Below are 20,311 nucleotides of genomic sequence, written 5' to 3' on the forward strand. Positions count from 1 at the left end.
ATCTGGATGATCCTTAGGGGTAACTCCAAACCTTAGGATTGTATGATGATATTATTATTATTATTAGTAGTAGTAGTAGTAGTAGTAGTAGTAGTAGTATTGAGAGGCTGGCTGGCCATCTGTTGGGAGTGCTTGGATTGTGTCCTGCATAGCAGAATTGGGTTGGGCTGGATGGCCTTTAGGGGTGTCTCCTAACTATCTGATGCTATGATTCGATGTGTATTATTATTGTGCAGATATTGGATGGCTATCTGTCAGGAGTGATTGGATTGTATCCTCTTGCATGATATAAGGAAGTTGAACTGGATGATCCTTAGGGGTATCTGCTAACCTTAGGATTGTATGATATTATTATTATTATTATTATTATTATTATTATTATTATTATTATTATTATTAAGAGGCTGGCTGGCCATCTGTAGGGAGTGCTTGGATTGTATCGTCCAATGGCAGAGTTGGGTTGGACTGGATGGCCTTTAGGGGTCTCTCCTAACTGTCTGATTCTATGAATCGATTTGTATTATTATTATTGTGCAAATCTTGAGTGTCCATCTGTCAGGAGTGTTTGGTTTGTGTCATCCTGTATGGTAGAAGGAAGTTGAACTGGATGATCCTTAGGGGTGTCTCCTAACCTTATGATTGTATGATCTTCTTCTTCTTCTTCTTCTTCTTCTTCTTCTTCTTCTTCTTCTTCTTCTTCTTCTTCTTCTTCCTCCTCCTCCTCCTCCTCCTCCTCCTCCTCCTATTATTATTATTGAGAGGCTGGGTGGCCATCTGTTGGGCGTGCTTGGATTGTGTCCTCCATGGCAGAATTGGGTTGGACTGGATTACCACAGTAATTATTTCATATTACAGTAGAATCTCACTTATCCAACATTCGCTTATCCAGTGTTCTGGATTATTCAACGCAGTCTGCCTTTTAGTAGTCAATGTTTTTGTAGTCAATGTTTTAAATTCATTGTGATATTTTGGTGCTAAATTTGTAAATACAGTAATTACTACATAGCATTACTGCGCATGGAACTACTTTTTCTGTCCAATTTGTTATATAACATGATGTTTGGTGCTTAATTTGTATAATCATTACCTAATTTGATGTTTAATAGGCTTTTTCTGAATCCCTTCTTATTATCCAACATATTCACTTATCCAACGTTCTGCCGGCCTGTTTATATTGGATAAGTGTGTCTCTACTGTATATTTATAATCTTATATTATCTGCTTAGAACTGGATTATATTAGACCCCTTCTACACAGCTGTATAAAATGCACAGTGAAGTGGATTATATGGCAGTGTGGAGTCAAGATAATCCAGTGCCAAGCAGATATTATAAGATTATAAATGGGTTATATAACTGTGTGGAAGGGCCTTGAGTGTACACTGCCATATAACCACTGCAAATTAGATAATCTGTGGAAGAGGCCTAAGTGAGGCCTAACTGTGCCTGTCCCCTGGGCTGAGTAGGTTACTAGGAGACGAAGTGGGTGGAACTTAGCCTTGTAACTGGCAGCAATTGGATAAAAACAATTATTTCTCTCCTTCTAATTAGGACTTTATTTTTCTTTTCTTTTTGTTGTATCAACCTAGAGCCGTGGATGATGGGTTGTGTTGTCAAATTTCGAGGTTGGGGGGCCTGTAGTTTTGTTGTTTTGTCCGCTGCCCTGATGCCATCACTCTTTTATATATATAGAAGATAATCTGCACTTTGAATTGGGTCCAGAAACTCATTGACCACCAGTGGAGCTGCCTTAATAAGGGCATGGTGTGCTCCCTATAACCAGCTCCAGTTAGTAATCTGGCCGCTGACCTTTGCACTAACTGCAGTTTCTGAGCCGTCTTCAAAGGCAGCCCCACGTACAGTGCATTGCAGTAGCCCATTCTAGATGTAACTAAGGCGTGGACCACCATGGCCAAGTCAGGCTTTTCAAGGTATGGTCGCAGCTGGCACACAAGTTTTAATTGTGCAAAGGCCCTCCCAGCCACTGCCGACACCTGGACATCAAGTGATAGTGCTGAGTCCAGGAGGACCCCCAGACTGTGAACCTGTGTCTTCATGGGGAGTGTGATCCTGTCGAGCACATGTTGCCACCCTATACCCCGATTGACCCCACGACTGACCAGGAGGACCTCCGTCTTGTCTGGATTAAGCTTCAGCTTGTTGGCCCTCATCCAGTCCATCACAGCTGTCAGACACAGATCCAGGATCCGGGCAACTTCCTTGGAGTGTGGTGGAAAAGAGTAGTAGAGTTGAGTGTCATGTGCGTAGAGATGGCACCCAACTCCAAATTCCGGATGACCTCACCCAGCGGTTTCATGTAGATGTTAAAAATCATGGGAGAAAGGCTAGAACCTTTCAGGACCCCACAGGTCATTGGCCAGGGGCCCAAGCAGGTGTCCCCCAGCATCACCAACTGGGTACGGTCCTCTAGGAAGGAGCGGAGCCACTGCAGAGCAGTGCTCCCAAGACCCATTCCAAAGAGCCAACCCAGAGGGATACCATGGTCGATGGTATTGAAAGCCACTGAGAGATCCAAGCGAACTAGCAGGGACACACTCCCCCTGTCTAGCTCTCTGCAGAGATCATCCACCAAGGCGACCAAAGCTGTCTTCATTTTGTGCCCAGGCCTAAAACCAGACTGTGAAGGAGCAAGATAATAAGTGTCTTCCAAGAATCCCTGGAGCTGGGAAGCCACCACATGCTCTAGAACCTTGCCCAGAAAAGGGAAATTTGAAATAGGCCGGTAGTTATTTAATATTGTGGAATCCAGGGGCAATTTCTTAAGAATTGGTCTTACAATTGTTATTTTCAAGCTAGATGGTAACTGTCCCTGTTTCAATGATGCATTAATAATCCTCATAAGCCACTCAATCTCCCGCTGGCAAGTTTGATAAATCAGGCGGGACAAGGGTCTAGAGGACATGTGGTCGCTCTCACAGCTCTAAGGATCTTGTCCACGTCATCAGGCCGAACAAGCTGAAATGAATCCAACAAAATAGAACAGACAGATTTCTCAGGTACATCTATTGGAACTTCAATAAGGCTTGCATCAAGTTCAGAACGTATCCGAGCAACTTTGTCTGTAAAATGATGGGCTAACTTGCCACATTGAGTCACCGAGTGATCAGGAACCTCCCCCTGGGAGCCATTCATATTCGGTGAACATGTTTATTCTTCTCTATCAGTGCAAGAGGCATCAGATAAACTCTTGTGGAGATGGAGGTGGTAAAGTTAAATATTGTAGTGACAGTCAGTCAATGTTCTGGATAAAATAAGTTGATGAGTTATTTTATCTGTTCCTACAACAGTTCTTTTCTTGTGATGATCCACTCCCCTTCTGCATATTTTTTGCCCTGTCTCAAAAAGAGGAGTTATTAAGCAATATGTACAGTATGTGCTGTATTCTAAAACAGAAACATCAAGCTGGATATTTGGCAGGAATTATTATTTATTTTTGAAGGCTAGACTTTTACAAAAGAGATATGCTACTTATAAATCTTTATTTTTCTGTTTATCTTTCAATAATGAATTACAATCAGTCCTCCACATTCACTGGTGTTAAGAACCCAGGACCACTGGAAAAATGAAAAAACAAAACAAAGGAATTGATATTTTGTTTTACTTGAGAGAGCATTTATCTAGCTGTTGCTAGGTCTTCTAGCATGATTCTGTGATCAGCTTCCACAGAAAGCTAGCCATAAAATCACGTTGGAAGACCTGGAGGTTTTTAAAGAGGTGTTCTGTCTAGAAATTTCTAGGTCCTTCAGCATGACTGGAGAAAGTTGACCATAGAGTCACACCGGAGGACCAAGATATTCCAAGACAGAAGATTTTAAATCAAATCCTCAAAAGTAAAAACCACAAATATGGAGGGACAACTGTAGTCCTGTGCTTGAGATTCGTTGCCGTTCCTTATGCCACTGGTTGTTTTTGGTAGCATTTATAACACTCTGGTTATCATCTGTCAGTACAAACCTACAAGTCTGCTTCAGACTCATTGCTTTTAACGTAAGCAAAGCGACAACATAGGAGGGTTGTTTCATATATAATTTGATGTACCCAATGATTGTTGAATTCCTTTTCCTGTGCTGCTCAGTATTTCTGAGTATACACTGCCAAATAATACAGTTCAAAGCAGATAATCTGGATTTTATACAGCTGTGTAGAAGGAGCCTCGGTTTGTTATCTTATAAAATAATGAAATGACATTGAAAACCATCTCGGAGGATATAAAATGGGGTATAAATTATTATTATTATTATTATTATTATTATTATTATTATTATTATTATTATTATTATTATTATTATTACAGTGGGGGAATAATAGCATATATCATGGTCAGAGTGACCTGCTGCAAATCCTGAGTACTACACAAGTATGCTGCTAATAACCTTTTATTAGACCTGTAATGAACATTGCATGTTAGCAATAATATTGCTTAAACAAAACATTTTATTGGTCATTCTTGGGAATTAAGGCCATTACTGAGTGAAATTACAATAATTAAAGTTACAAATTTCCTAAATGCCTTTTTGCATTATTGTTTTAATATCAACTGCTGCTGTTCTCTTTCTGCCAGACCTACACCAACTATCCGTTGGATTAAAGAAGGTGGTGAACTTCCTGTCAACAGAAAGTTCTTTGAAAATTTTAATAAAACCCTCAAAATCACAGATATTTCTGAAGCTGATTCTGGAAAATATAAATGTATGGCAAGTAATCTATTGGGTTCTGCTCATCATGTCATTACAGTCACTATCAAAGGTAAATGCCATATTTTATGTACTTTTCATTTTATAAGGAATATTAATGGAATCACCTGTTTTTACTACTGAAAACATTAAGAGTAGTCATGTTAGGCCCCTTCTACGCTGCCATATAAAATCCAAATTATCTGCAATGTAGACTCATATATTCCAGTTCAAAGCAGATAATGTGGATTATTTGCTTTGATCTGGATTATATGGCAGTGTAGAAGGGGCCATCATTAGTGACAAATAAAAGCAACCATGAGCCCTGTGACATTTAAAGACTATTGTATTTATTACAGTATGAACTTTGGTTGTCTTGCCTGCTTCAGGAGATGATGAATATATCATGCATCCATCTCTTACTTTATTTATGCCCTGGCTCTTTCCAGAGCTGGGACTTGCAGCTGATTAATGTGGCTATAATTCATGAAAGCCTATGCTGCAATAAATCAGTTATTTTTAATGGGAGTCTTTATCATTTTTTTTCTATAAAAGCAGAATTTCTAAACAAGGGTTGTCTTCCTGTTAGATATTTACATTCAACTGAATCACAATTATGTAAAAGATAAATTGTGACATATTACAATGCTTTTATTTTCAGCAGAATTGTAGCTATCTCTCTGGAACCATTTCACAAAAGTATGTTATTTGAGGCCCTATCTACACTGCCATATAAAGCAGTTTAACTGCATTGAACTGCATTATATGAGACTACACGGATCATATAATGCATGTACAAATTGCATTATATGGCAGTGTAGATGGAGCCATTGCAGAGCATCTGAAATAGACAAAATAGCAGGTAAAGCCCAGGTTTGATCACTTCTAATGGAAAACTTCAAATATGCTGCCCAACAGATAATTCAGAGAATAATCAGTAGGAATTGGTGAGAGGTGACATGCCTTCATTTTCCTGACTAACTTTTTTTTAGGTTTGAGGGACCCATTGCCAGTGGGTGGTTGAAAGCAAAATAAAGGAAAACAGAATATCAGGTTGAATCTATTTTATGGTGGAGAAGGAAGGAGCTGATTGCTGATTGCCCACTGTTTGCTAAACCCTTGTACTAGTGGTTTCTTCTGACCAGTTGTACCTGTTGGTTAACTCCTTGACATAGCCTCAGAGTTCACTCCAGTTTAAGGCTCTTCCCATGACCTTGTAGCACCTTAATCTTCCTTCTTGTTTACAAGTTCCACTCAGTGCACTTTGCCCAGCTCATTTTATGTTTTTATTGCTGTGTTTTTCATGTGTTTTATAATGATTGTGATTTTTAATGCCTTTTAAATTTATTTGTGTGTTTTTGTATTTGATATTACTGTATGCTGTATACTGTATGCTGGTTTTATATCTGTAAGCCGCCCTGAGTCCCTCTGGGGAGATGGTGGCGGGGTACAAAAATAAAATAATAATAATAATAATAATAATAATAATAATAATAATAATTATTATTATTATTATTATTATTAGCTGATGCCTTTAGCTTGGATTTCTAAAAGATTTATTCTGCCACTTGCTGTATATTAATGAACTGAAAATGATATCACAAATCAGATAATTATTAATTTGTAAAGATAATGATCTGACAAATAAAGGCAGAAACCTGAAGAGGAAAAGGAACTTTCTAGATTGCTCTGAAAATACTCTAGACTTTGCCGGTCTCCAACTTGCCCAGGTCCTCTGCTCAGGCTACATCACAATTCTCCAACAGGAAAAGACGAGCAGTACTTGGTACCCTTCTACCACCCCTCTTGAAAAAGCTTTAGCAAGATAATTGAGCAGACTGGACAAGTATATTCAGTAACAAAAAGGAAGGGTAGGGAGTGGAACATTTCTACAGGATTTGCCTGGATCCAAGCTACTGACAATCAGTTCACTAATACATTTCTATATGAACCTTTTTACATTTTAAAACCTGTAATCAGACGCTTGCAGACAAAAGATATGATTAATTATTTCAAGTCAGCAGTAAATTCAGTGTAATCCAGACTTCTTGACCTACATTTCTCCTTACAGTTGACAGGTTGGCGTGCTACAGTGGCAGGATCCACAACTGGCAGTATTACATTGTTAGACCTTTTGGTTCACTGTCTTTCTTATACCTGTTCCACATCCTGCCTCAAACCACCTTGTCTCTGACTTTTTTCATTCTTACTTTTTATCTCCAGTTATTTATTCCAAGGTTGCAGAAAGCTTCACACAAATACTCTCTGCCTAGAAGCTGTGTGAGTTTGAAGGATCTCAGCTACAAAATTATTTCTTTCTCACTCAGGAAGTGCACTACAGCCATTCCAACAACTATGTTCCCTAGGTAGAGGCTTTGGAATTTTGCCATAAAGCAAACTCAAATCAATTTGTGTAAAACAGAATACTACCACATGCATGCTAAAATAGATACAAATTTCTCTCTCTCTTTCTTTTTTTAAACTCAGCTGCACCTTACTGGATAAGAGAACCAACAAACCTTGTATTTTCTCCTGGAGAAGATGGTTCCTTGATTTGCCGAGCTAATGGTAAACCCAAACCCAGTATAAGCTGGTTAGCAAATGGAGTTCCGATTGCAAGTAAGGACTATTTTTATTCTTTCCATAATGATATAATGTGTCATCAGATGAAGACTTGGGAATAAAACATTAGCAAAATGTGTAGCAAAATGCATCAAGCCTAGTTTAGCACATTTGAAAGCAAATGAAGTTCAAACATACTGCAAACCTCAAAACCTAAAATGTCGACCCATCAGACATAAAGTTTAGAGTGTAGCATTACAGAACCATCACTGATTGTTCACTGGACGACCTTAGGCAAGTCAAACACACACTCTTAGTCTCAGAAATCCTCATGTTAGGTTCCCATTAGGACCAGCATAAGTCAGAAATGGCATGAAGGCATACGACTGCTGATTGATTCCCCCCTCAGCATATATGAAAGCTGTAAGACAGTGCAGGATAACATCCCAATAATTTTCTAAATGGCCAAAAGATTAGGATTAGTGAGGAGAAGAAAGCGAGCAGGGACTGGGGAAGTGCCTCAGTGGGGAACAACAGCTTTTCCATCCTCATGCACCGAGATATGACTCACTGCTTTTTAAGATTTTGTCCCCCATTCCATTAAGTTGCTAAGCAACAACCTTAGTCACGGATGCTGGAGGCAAAATCTTCAACTTGTGCCAGACAAGGAGAAAAGAAAAACCCTCAAGTGAAACAGTATGTCAGATTAAACAATCACAAAAAGTCGAGATTTCCAAGCCCCTGTGGAGAAGGGCAGAAAAGATTTTTAATATAATGTTTATTTATAGAGATAATGAGTCATGGTTTTGCCTCACCAAGAGTACAGTAATGCTGTATTGGTTGAATGTGTGTGTATTTTTAAATTAGAAATTCCACTTCATTGTGAAATGCAGCAGGACCAATTAACATTAATTGCTGGAATAATAATTTCTTACAGTATAAATCACATAATGATTTATTATTTATGTATTCTAAATATCTATATTTAAATATTGACTATTATATTTACATTCTGTTGCTATAGTAGGGTTAATTATCTTCCTGTGAGAAAGATATTCTTTGATGTAAAATGTACTGGAACAAGCTACCTTTGATTATATACACAGATAAAAGCATTTTTTGTGATTGGTCCCTTTCTACTTCAATGTAAGAAGATATAGACCAAGAGCATCATTTTGAAAATTTAAATTTCAAAGCTTCATAGTCCCTGTAGGCCTGGCAGTATGCTTCTGTTTTCTTGTCTGTATTTTAGTGAAGGGGAGGGGGATGCCCTGGGCTTTGTTTTTTATGCCCTGCTCTGAAGTGAAGAACTGCAGGACACAAAGTATATTGAAGAAAAGATACATTTGTGTAGAAGTGTATATGTACATGTTTGTGCATACAGATTTCTACACATGTGTACATACACAAATCCTCAAATGCACATCTGCATTATATACCCAGAGAAATGATAATACATGTTCAAAAGAAGGGAAAACAATATAATTAGAATGGAATATGAAACTTTTTTTTTTAAAAAAATCTCTTTTTCTTCAACCAAACTGACTCTCCATAGGAAATTACTAGACAAAGAGCATTTTTTGCCAGTACTCATTTCTCTGTACCTCTCCAAAATTGTTCTGGATTATTAAGTGTCACTGTCTATTTGATAATACATTGAAGCAGGTGTTGAAGGATAGTCTGATTAGTGAAAATCCCCCTTATTTCTACTTTGGTTGTCCACTGAATCCATTTTTTTTTAAATAATGTAGATCAGGTTGTCATTAAGCAAAATACCATATTTTTAGACTAAGAACAATTCACATATGTTTTCATGTAAGTGCTTCTGAGATTCATGATCACCTAACTGAACGATTTTTTTTAGATGTACATCCCATCTCGTAGCAGCAAAATTAAACCGTAACTTCCTTTTTGGGATATAAAGGAAACCCTGATTTAAAGTAACCACAACACAAGATGACATCTCAGAAGAGAAGGGACAGGGCAAAGAGCTTGTAGGAATATGACAATTCTTCATTTAATGGGCAGTTTTAAGTTGCTCTATAAGTCCAGACATTATATTTGTTTATATGGTTATTTTAAGATCTATATCATATAATTAACTTTTTCAAAATCAAAAACAAATACCCATTCTTTGCTTTTCCTTTTTATCTGTGAAAATTAGCTTTTGGTGAAAAGGCCTTTTATTAGAATGTTATTTTTCCTAACATGTAAATTTCAGATCTGTCTTCTAATTTCTGTTTATTTCCTGTATGAATAATCCAATAAGAATGTACTTTAAATTTCTTGTGAAAATTTGTAATAGTTGCTCCAGAAGATCCTAGCAGAAAAGTGGACGGTGATACAATTATTTTTACTGATGTGCAAGAAAGATCAAGTGCTGTTTATCAGTGTAATGCATCTAATGAATATGGATACCTACTGGCAAATGCATTTGTGAATGTTTTAGGTAAGACTACAGGTTATCCTTTTTTTTCAAGTAGAAAACTGGCAACCACTATTTATGATTTTTTTTCTGTCATTCATTGTTCACTATGTAATCCTATAAATGTTTCCTTAGAATTTAACCCTGCTCAAGTAATTTTTGGGCAGATTGAAAATTTATTAAAAGATACATAAAATACTATATAACTTAAGTCCAGGCTATCTAGAAGACCATATCTTCATGTTTTAGCTGCCTGGGCTCCAAGATCATCTGGAGAGGCCCATTTTTCAGTTTGCAAGCCCAGTTGATAGAGAGGATCTTCTCAGTGGCTGCCCCTAGACTTTGGAACTCCCTTACTCTACTGATCTTTCATCAGCAGGCTAAACTCTTTTTTTTTTGATAACCTTTCAAAATAATAAACCATTAGCTCTTTCAGACAACAGCTCCATGATCCTAAACAACTGGAAAAACTAATGAATTTAACTAGTGAAGAGTCAACATAATTTGCTTTTAAGTGTGTGGTCTTAATTTAATTGTTAGTGCCAATCATAATTAAATCACCTGGAGCACTACTCTAAAACATAACATTCAAATCACCTGGAAGATTACTGTAGTTGGGACTTATATCTGGATGTGTTTAGTTAATTAATGTATAGACTATCTTTCTCCCACGGCAGATTACAATAATTTTAAAGGATCAGATAAAACATAAGTCCAACATTTTAAAAAGGTATTGAACATTATAATTACAATATTTTCAAATATAATTAAAATGTAATTTAAAACAACATATCACTTACACATACTACAATTTTATCATTAAAATTCACACTTTAGGAGCCTCCCTAAATAAAAACATCTTCATCTTCCAGTGGTAGGAGAGCTGGGGGGGGGGGGGGGACTGGAGGAAACCCCACAGTCTGGAAACAGTCTTGGAGAAGATGCTCTACCAAATTCTTGTCAGTCATGCCTTTGAACGTGGACTGAGAGAAAACCCTCCCCTTCAGTTCTTAGCACTTGCCCTGGCTTATATAAAGAGAACATGATCTTTCAGATTGTCTAGACCCAAGCGTTTAGAGCTTCAAAAATCAAAACCAACACTTTGGATTCTGCCTGAAAATGGACTGGTAGCCTCTGTGTGGATTTAAGCTTGTATGTTTTGGATCAAAGTGAGTATTTATTGGTTGGAGTTCCCCGTTTTTCATAGTTCTTATGCATAGTTCACTGCTCTCTTCACCTCTTCTGTCACTTGTATTTTCGAAGTGGCAGATAGTTTTATATTTAATACAACCCATGTTTGCTAGTGTAAGCTATGCCTGTACTGAAAAGTCATTTATTTCAGGAAAGCTATGAAAGAAGAAAAATCATTATAAAACTGTTCTGGAAATCTTATAAATCAAATCAATGTGATCCTTTTCGCAAAGTACACAGAGTTTTGTGGCTCTGAGTGCTCATTTTTATCAGAACAAACAGTTTCTAAACTGCCTAGATATTGCAAATATGAAATAACATTCAGTGTACATAAAAAGGGCTCACAATTTTGTTTTTCCAGACAGCTTGAGTGCAAATCTGAGCTTGAGTTCAAATGTGAAATGCTTTTTCATTATTGTTTACTGTGATTGTATTACATCTTCCCAGGAAAGATATAGGAAATAGTATATTGGTTTATTGTCTTACTTTCATACCCACCTCCCAATCACCTCTTGTAATCCCCAGAGCTTTTCACTTAGTGTTGGGCAGTAGTGTCAGAGAGCAACATAAAGCATGATGGGCAAAGATAAATGGAAGATTAGAGCAGGAAGAAAGCTTGCAATGTGCTGCCTAACTATTGTGTTTGGTTCCCTATCATATGAATTTTATTGTCGGTGGTCAACTACCATTCTCAATGCGGATCAACCAGTATGGTAGCCTTCTTCTGAGAATCATATTTTTGTTTGATGGTTTCTGCTTATCTTTTTCTTGCCATCCACCAGCTTAGAAGCCAATTATGCTCAGCTCTTTGCATAATAACCTGCATAGAATTTATATTATGTCAGATGATCCTCTTACAACAGCTGACGAACAACTGGCTCTATCAAATACAAAGATTCACGCACACACACATACCCATTTCACTATTAGTACAATATTTGTGGCACCTCCCACAGGTACAATACATTTTTTGGAGGGGGGGTTCTACAACCATAGTTTTGATAGTAGGGGGCTGGATCTTTGTGACTGAAGGTGCTGGTTCTTCTTCAAGTGTTGTAGGAGCCTCTTCTGGACTTGTTGAAAATTATGTTTGACAGTTGTTTTTGGTTGGAATGTTACGTTGGAATTCAGACAATCTTTCCTGTCAGTTCAGCTTTTTTGCTCCCACCTCACTTTTTTTGTCATGCCACCCATCAAATTTTCTTTTGATATATCCTTGCTATGTTTACGTAGTTTATGGATTCAAAAATGTTTCTTCCATCTCTTTTATTTTTATATATTTTCTTTTAATTTTTAAACCCATTTATTCCATTTCATTGGATAGGTGGATAAGAAATAGGGCTTCCAAAAATCCATGCAGACTTTACTTTTTATGTCCAAAACAGGAGTGGGTGGAAGTTAATCAGGGTAGTAATATAACTTAAATTATATGTAAGATTATAAAAGCATCCATTATGACAAGATGTAATCAGCGCGAGAGGGGTTTTTAAGCTTTATTGTGTAAATCTAACATAATACTGTCTCTGAAAGCTACTTTGGGCGCAGTCTGAGAGAAAGGTGGCATACAAATTAAATAAATGAGTAAGTAAACACTATTTTTCACCGATTTTCTTACTTCTGATCATGGTATTGTATATTTGAGGTATTTTAGATTACTTCGCTATACAACCATATACAAGTAGTTAATAACACCTTCATAATACTTCTTTTCCCATTTTAGCTGAACCTCCAAGAATCCTAACTCCCCTAAACACACTTTACCAAGTTATTGCAAATAAACCTGCTCTGCTAGACTGTGCTTTTTTTGGTTCACCTGTGCCTGAAATTGAATGGTAAGTAACTTACACCATAAAAACCTTAAAAGATCTTGCATTTCATACACTGCAATAATTTAATTCATATTTTAATGTTTGAAAGATCTAAAAGACTCTGTTCAAGTAGGGAGCTAAATATGTTTCTATCTCTTTTATATTTGTGTAAATTACCGTTTTTCCCTTTTCTTGGAAGCAAGATTGGTGATGCTTAATTTTTCATTGCATATATTGCATGAAACAAATGTTTGCTTTTTATCTGATTTGTTTCTACAGTTCCTATGTTGAATATTAGGGTGTTAATATATTGTATTTACACTTCATTAAATACTGGTACAGCTTCGTTAGCTTTGGAGTGTAAATGTCTATTTAAAAGCTACTCATTATCCTCAAATGAGGTTTTGAATGAATACATAGACTGGAATAAGCATTTATGTTTTTTTTTACTAGGTTTAAAGGGGTGAAAGGTAGTATTCTGCAGGGAAATCAATATATTTTCCATAAGAATGGAACACTGGAAATTCCGGTAGCCAAGAAAAATAGTGGTGGCACATATACCTGCGTAGCAAGAAATAAACTTGGAAAGGTTCAAAATGATGTTCAATTACAAATCAAGGGTAAGAAAGCAAGCCTGAGTTACAAAATTCTGCTGTGCAAAATTTTCTATTTTACATCCTTTAAACAGCCATCTTAATAGCCATTTTTATGTTTCAGAGCCAACAGTGATTATTAAGGAGCCTGAATATAAAGTTGTACAAAGAACTGGTCAGGTTTCATTTGAATGTATAATTAAACATGATACTACCTTAATACCTACAGTTACATGGTTGAAAGAAAATAATGAATTGCCAAATGATGAAAGGTACGTAGGAATTTCCTTTTTCAGTCTGCAAGATAAGTTGTATTACCAGGCTAATTCATAAAAGTATATATTTCATAGCATGTAGTGTAGTATATTTTTATATAAACTTAATATCTAAACACTGTTATTTCCTTTATTTTAGAATTGTTGTAATATTGATTAATATTTGTAAGTGGCAATCAATAAATATGGAGAGAATGATCAACCTTGTAGCTCTAGTTAATTTAAACCATGGCAAAAGTGTTCCATTCATCAAGATTTCTGAAGTTATTGGATTAAGGCAAAAAACATCCAAGTCCTGAAAGGAATACGATCATTTTATGTTGTCAAAATCCTTTTTTTACGTTGATAGTCAACTTACAGTTTTTTGAAATTTTCCATAATCATAATTTTTAGTTTAGCAACCATATTAGATGTTCTCTAATAAGATATAAGATGTTCCAGTATATATTTAGATATCACTTTTCTATATAATCCTAAACATTTATTAACAGTTAAATGCAGCAAGTAAGTAAATGTATTGTAATTTCAGGTTTATGGTTGGTAAAAACAACTTAACCATTATGAATGTCACAGATAAAGATGGTGGAGCATATACTTGCATAGCTAATACCACTCTGGACAGTGTATCTGCAAGTGCTGTGCTCACAGTTGTTGGTAAGGTTTCTTTTGATATTCATTGGAGCAACACACAGTGTTTTCCGTTTACTGTGAACAATGTTAAGCTACTGTAATGTTCTGGAAAATTTTGTTTTCCCCATAAGTTCAGAAACATATCTTCCATAGTAAGAAACATAGAAACATGTCTTCCATATCTTCCATAGTTGCTGGTGGAACAGTATATTTTGTTCCAAGCCACAGTTTTTAAGTAAATCAGATTCTAATTTGCCAAATAGTCACTGTTGAATGTTTTTATGTTGAATGTTTTTATGTTGAATGTTTTTATGATGAATGTTTTTTATATTGTGGAATGATATTTTAAATTGTAAGTCACTCGGAGCACTCTGGTGGAGAGCGACTAATTAAGAAATAAAGTGAAGTGAAGTGAAGTGAAGTTTTTCATGTACGTATATAAGCCATAACTCCTTGAGGCTCTACATCAAATCCATAGGGCTAAATCCTCATAGACATCCATACAGGTTGGCTTTCTCCAGAAAAGTTATTCCTCATGGTCAAGAATGATGTGAGATGGAATACTAGGGCTAGTAGTGAAATGTCAACATCAGTAGAACTAGGACATGATCAGCTGTACAAAGTTTCATAGGGTGCCCCTTTTTTATTTGATCTTGCTGATAGCATCTGTTGCCTCATCTTATGCCCAAGGGTTCTCCACTCCATCTGAATGACATTTTGGTTGTATTGTAGATTTGAAGTGAGGAGGAAGGACAGGAGGTTTCCCAACATGCATATCCTTATGCTTTGCCTACTCTAGCTTCTTAGGCTTTTAAAATGTTGTCCAGTGTATTTCTTTTATAAATGATAAACATAACTTGAAATATGTTTTCACAGCAGAGGTGGCATGTTTGAAAGGTGAAGGTGTGTCCAGAATTCGGTTTGACATGTTTTAAAAGAGGATGCTAAAACTACATGGGTGTGATTCAACACAGATATACATACGTGACTTCTGAATGTGGAAGGGCTTATCTAAAGTCTTATTGCATAAAGAGAGCCTGATATGCCTTGTTCTTGTGCCCTACCAACCTAGTTGCCTTTGTTTACAGCATAACTCTGTAATTATTTTCTGCAGTACAACTTGTTTCTGCTTGTTAAATTAGAAAAAAGTATATGTCTATATGTACCTCTTATGGATGGCATTCTAATGGTTCTTAATTCCTTTGATGGATTGAGACTGTATATTCTGATAATTAATTGTACTTAATTTAATAGTTGTTTATCTTCTAGTGGGCAAGAACCATTTTTGATTTATTTTAAGGGTTTGGGTTAGACATAAAGAGAACACTTCTACAAGCAATGGGCTAACCAATCCATGTGTAGAGCAATTATGTTCTGGAGAGATGTACATTCAACAAGGGAATAATATATTCTTTTACTATAGTTATAATTTCTTGAACTGGGAAATTCATATATGAGACAAATAAAGAGACTTTAAATTCTTATAAATAAACTCTGTTACTGTTCAGTGAGTTGGCCATTTCATGAAGAAAGCAAAAAGTATCTAACAGTTTGCCACCTCTGTGAAAGTTTGTTCACAACTAACTTGAATAGATATTATTAATTTTATGTGCCATTTTTCCAGCCCTAATCCCCAGTACATGATTTGAAGCTATTTTTCCATGCACAATAACTTGGCTTCATAATATTTCATCTCTAATAATGACCTAACTGTACAGTTCTGTGTTTTCTAGCAACTAACACTGATTATATACTTTATATTAATATCCCTTTTCAGCTCCTCCAACAGCTCCTCCTGTTGTTTACGGTAAACGAATAAAAAGTCTTTGTTTGAATCCTATACCAAATATTCCTAAATCTCCTTATTTCAAGTTAAAGTTTATTTCTTTTTCCTTCATTACATTTTACAAATTTAATTTGAATCAAATAAAATTTTAGTGTATTATCATTATACTCATTTGTAAATGCTTAAACTGTTTCATTATTATGGTTAAAAACAACCTGGTATTCGGGTTGGATACTTTGAATAATAAACAGTTATTTTATTTATTTATTGCCCAAATACCCGGCATCTGATCCAATCTGCTCCAGAAAGCTAAAGCAGGGTTAGCGCTGTTTAGTACTTTAATGGGAAACCACCAATTGATATGAGAGTTCTGTAAGGGATATTTCAGAGGAAAAGACTGGCAAAGCCACCTCTGAGTATTCTTTACCTAAGAAGACCCTTATGGGGTTGCCATAAGTCAGTGGTTCTCAACCTGGGGTCCCCAGATGTTTTTGGCCTTCAACTCCCAGCTGGTAAATTGGCTGTGATTTCCAGGAGTTGTAGGCCAAAAACATCTGGGGGCCCCAGGTTGAGAACCACTGCTATAAATCAATAGGCAGTGTCAAGGCATATACAGATAAATAATATTCCTTAATTAAGCACCATTCAGTTTTCTCCTGAAGCCTTGTGTATGCTTTCAAAGTGTTCAATTTTTTCTTGCAATTTCAAAGGAGAATACAACAATGGGCATATTCACTCTTCTGTCAGGTATATACTGTATCTAAGCATTTAAGACCCTTTGACATTCAAAGCTTAAAACAATTCTGGATGTAGAGTGTTTTGGGTTTTTTTTTTGGGGGGGGGGGGCGTTGGTAATATGTTGCCTTGAATTTTCTCAGGCATTCAAGGTACATAGATATGGTACTAGACTCTGGCACATTGGAATTGCGAAAACATTTTAGATAACCTAAGATGCCCTAGATAATTTTTTCTTTGTGGATTTAAAATGGTAGAATTATGGTTCTGGTTGAACTGTTGATTGAGTAGAGTTAGTATATTCTACCCAAAAGAAACCTTGCCTCTATTATTTTGGTCGCCATGAATTTCAAGAACTCAGAGTTCAAACTGGGGAGAGAATAATGCGGCTTTCTGTTGCTCCCAGAGTTACTATTAGCTATATTGCATATTTAGTGGTAATCATATCAAGAGGTCCACCTCTAATTTTTAAAAAGTGCAGTACACCTTTTCAGAGTGGATAATTGCAGAATACCCTGGTGATATATCTTAGCAATATAAGTTCACAGAAATCTGTATTTCAGATATCCCAGTTTAATTTAAATTGTGGCAGAGAGTGGCCAAGGTTTTGTTTATTCATTTTACCCTTAAAGGTTGCCTTGTATAACTCCTCACCATTCCCTTACAAAAGGTTGGGTTGCACCATCCTTTGTGGTTCAAGATCATGGAATAAGCAACAAAGTCTCGTAAGAGTCGGATTTCAGTGCTCATATATAAGCCTCCTAACTTATTCGTCAGCCATTTTAACTATCAAAGGAGGTAGTTTTGGATGACATGCCTGGAGGATTGCAATTAAAAAACAATCTTTACTATTAGAAAGCTTGCCTTGCCACAATATTTCTAATACTATAATCCTGAAACAGTTTTTTGTGGATATGGATGGTGTTTATTTTCCTTTTTGTTTAAAAAAAGGTTTCATGTACAGTAGTTCTCTGATCATGATCATTAATCATAAACTGAAACTGCTGGTGAACTGCTGCTACTTCTCAACTTTCAAGTTGTTTCTTTAAAAAAAAGAAAGAAAATCTGTCATTGGAGTTCTTAAAACAATTTTTTCCTTCCTTTTCACATTGTTTCCCAGCAAAATCGGTTATTGATTTTCATTGCAGTTGCATGCTTATTATCACTAAACCATTTTCCCATGGTGTATTTAGATTTTCTCTATAAAGTCTTCATCTTTATCTTCATTTGGCCTACAGATCGTCCTGATCCACCATTTGATTTGGAATTAACAGACCATCTAGAAAGGAGTGTTCAGCTCACCTGGATCCCGGGCAATGACAATAATAGTCCTATTACAAGTATGGTTTGCTGTACTTAGTGGAATGTAATTTCATGAAATAGAATATTTTTTTAGAACTGAAACACCTCTTTCATTTAAAGAGTATGTCTCTGATTTAACGAAGTATGCCATTCAATTGTAATTTGCTACCCTGTTTCCCCAAAAATAAGACATCCCCAAAAAAATAAGACCTATTAGAGGTTTTGCTGAATTGCTAAATATAAGGCCTCCCCCAAAAGTAAGACCTAGAAAAGAAAAGTTTTTGTTTGGAAGCATGCCCGCTGAACAGAACACCAGAGCATGCAGGATTGGTAAATGTACGTACCATAGATATTGTTGTACATGGAAATAATTGTAGTAACAAGAAATTCTTGATAAGATGAACAGTTTGTCTGGTTATGCTGGTTTGTGATGACAACTACTGTACAGTATATAATAAATGTTAATTTTTTGTTCAACAATAAATGTGAATTCTTCTTCGTGGAAAAATAAGACATCCCCTGAAAATAAGACCTAGTGCATCTTTGAGAGCAAAAATTAATTTAAGACACTGTCTTATTTTCGGGAAAACACGGTAGTCCTAATTAAAGTAAATACATGGAATCAGGTGAGAATTTTGTAAGTTAGTAGGTCAACTTTAACCGAGACCAGTTCAATTGAGGTTCTTCTTAGCAAGACAGTTTTATGCTCTTCTGTGAAAGATGTAAAACTACATTCCGTTGAGGGCTTAACACAGGAAGCATCCCTTCTAAAATATATTTTTACAGTTACAGTTCAAAGAAGTAATAGAAACTATGCATAAAAACTAGAGCTTTTATTTTGTTCTGTATAACTATCTTAAAATCTATTTAGCTTGTTATATGAAGCAAAGTGATGCATTTCTTTCTCTTTCTGTGTAGAATTCATCATTGAATATGAAGATGCGATGCGTGAACCAGGGATATGGAACTACCAGACAGAAGTCAATGGGATCCTCACAACTACACAGTTAAAGTTGTCACCATATGTTAACTATTCATTTCGTGTAATAGCTATCAATGATATTGGAAGAAGCCAGCCAAGTGAAGCCTCTGAACAGTATTTTACAAAAGCTGCAAGTAAATAAAGACAGTCACTTACTATTATCAACTTAGATTATGAATATTATAGAATTGGCCTACACATTTATTACTCAATCGTTTCTTTTACTTAAAAATGCATGTTTAATTTCTAGAGCCTGATGACAATCCTACTGATGTTCAAGGGATTGGATCAGAACCTGATAATTTGGTGATTATGTGGGAGGTGAGGATTTTTTTTTTACTGTTTATACACTCAAATGACAAGATGTCAAGATGTCTCTGAAAACACTATAATTGGCATTGCTTTTTCTTAAACATGCAGGGAAATGCTCACAATGGCAAGTGGGAATCTCCTTTAGATACATGTTTAGTCTTGTGCAATACATCATACTGGAATTTGATTAAACATGGAGTTATCTAACCAGAGAGATTGACACTGTAGTCCTTCAGACCTAATTTTGCTGCAGAACTCCCACAGAACTAGAACTAGTAGCCATTTCATGATATTGTTGCCTAAACAATGTCCCCAAATCTCATCCTCTTGCTGTATACATTTATAGCATTTCTAACAAACAAAAAAAAGCAGAAATAAAAAATTACCCTACAGATACATGATAAGATATTTGATATCTATCTTTGGATTTGTGTGTGTGGCTACTGATGCAAACATAGAGGGCTGGCAAATACTAAAAACAATTATTCCAAGTCATGGTAACACATGTTTTCTGGCTCTTGAGTGTTTTGAGAAATGTGGAATACTCTTGAATCTGCACCCAGAAACATTCCTACGGACATGAGACACTTTAATACCATAGAATGCTGTGGAATTTGAACTGAAATCAGAAAATACCTTGAGTTAAAATGCTATTATTGTCCAAAGATAATATGCAAATTTGAGGTCAAAGTAAACTTACTTAAAACTGCTCATGAACTGCAAAATTATGAGGTAGTGCCTTGGTTTTCATTTTGACACATAATGCCTTTATTTTTGTGCTATGTCGTTTAGTTGGAGCAGAAATAATATTATTGTCAGAATTTGCAAATAGCTCTTCGCCTGAATACCACACCAGGATAAAGATCCTTCAGATAAATAAATTATGGAAATGGTTGTGAGAGAAAGATTTTAGTCTTCTTGGGATTGTGAGATATATCCAGTTCAATAGATCTTGATTACTTTTATAATCCTAGGTGAAGTATAATCAATAAAATGATAAAAATAAATGCCAAGTAA

The 20,311-nt window shown here is 35.9% G+C and overlaps 1 protein-coding gene across 32 annotated transcripts in view; it reads left to right on the forward strand.

Moving 5' to 3' along the window:
* nrcam (neuronal cell adhesion molecule) overlaps positions 1–20,311 on the forward strand; it is a 182,698-nt gene that overhangs the window by 117,887 nt on the left and 44,500 nt on the right. For 22 of the 32 annotated variants that reach the window (XM_016993845.2, XM_016993846.2, XM_016993834.2 and 19 more), the window contains 11 exons: positions 4,582–4,766; positions 7,181–7,312; positions 9,561–9,704; positions 12,592–12,703; positions 13,133–13,299; positions 13,397–13,544; positions 14,077–14,201; positions 15,955–15,984; positions 17,937–18,038; positions 18,919–19,116; positions 19,233–19,303. In XM_016993845.2, coding sequence (XP_016849334.1) covers positions 4,582–4,766; positions 7,181–7,312; positions 9,561–9,704; positions 12,592–12,703; positions 13,133–13,299; positions 13,397–13,544; positions 14,077–14,201; positions 15,955–15,984; positions 17,937–18,038; positions 18,919–19,116; positions 19,233–19,303 — 1,414 coding nt within the window. The remainder of the gene's footprint in view (positions 1–4,581; positions 4,767–7,180; positions 7,313–9,560; positions 9,705–12,591; positions 12,704–13,132; positions 13,300–13,396; positions 13,545–14,076; positions 14,202–15,954; positions 15,985–17,936; positions 18,039–18,918; positions 19,117–19,232; positions 19,304–20,311) is intronic. The other 10 variants (XM_062982472.1, XM_016993841.2, XM_062982470.1 and 7 more) reach the window with 1 other exon arrangement.

The sequence above is a fragment of the Anolis carolinensis genome, chromosome 5, assembly GCF_035594765.1.
Source record: "Anolis carolinensis isolate JA03-04 chromosome 5, rAnoCar3.1.pri, whole genome shotgun sequence".
Lineage (NCBI taxonomy): Eukaryota > Metazoa > Chordata > Lepidosauria > Squamata > Dactyloidae > Anolis > Anolis carolinensis.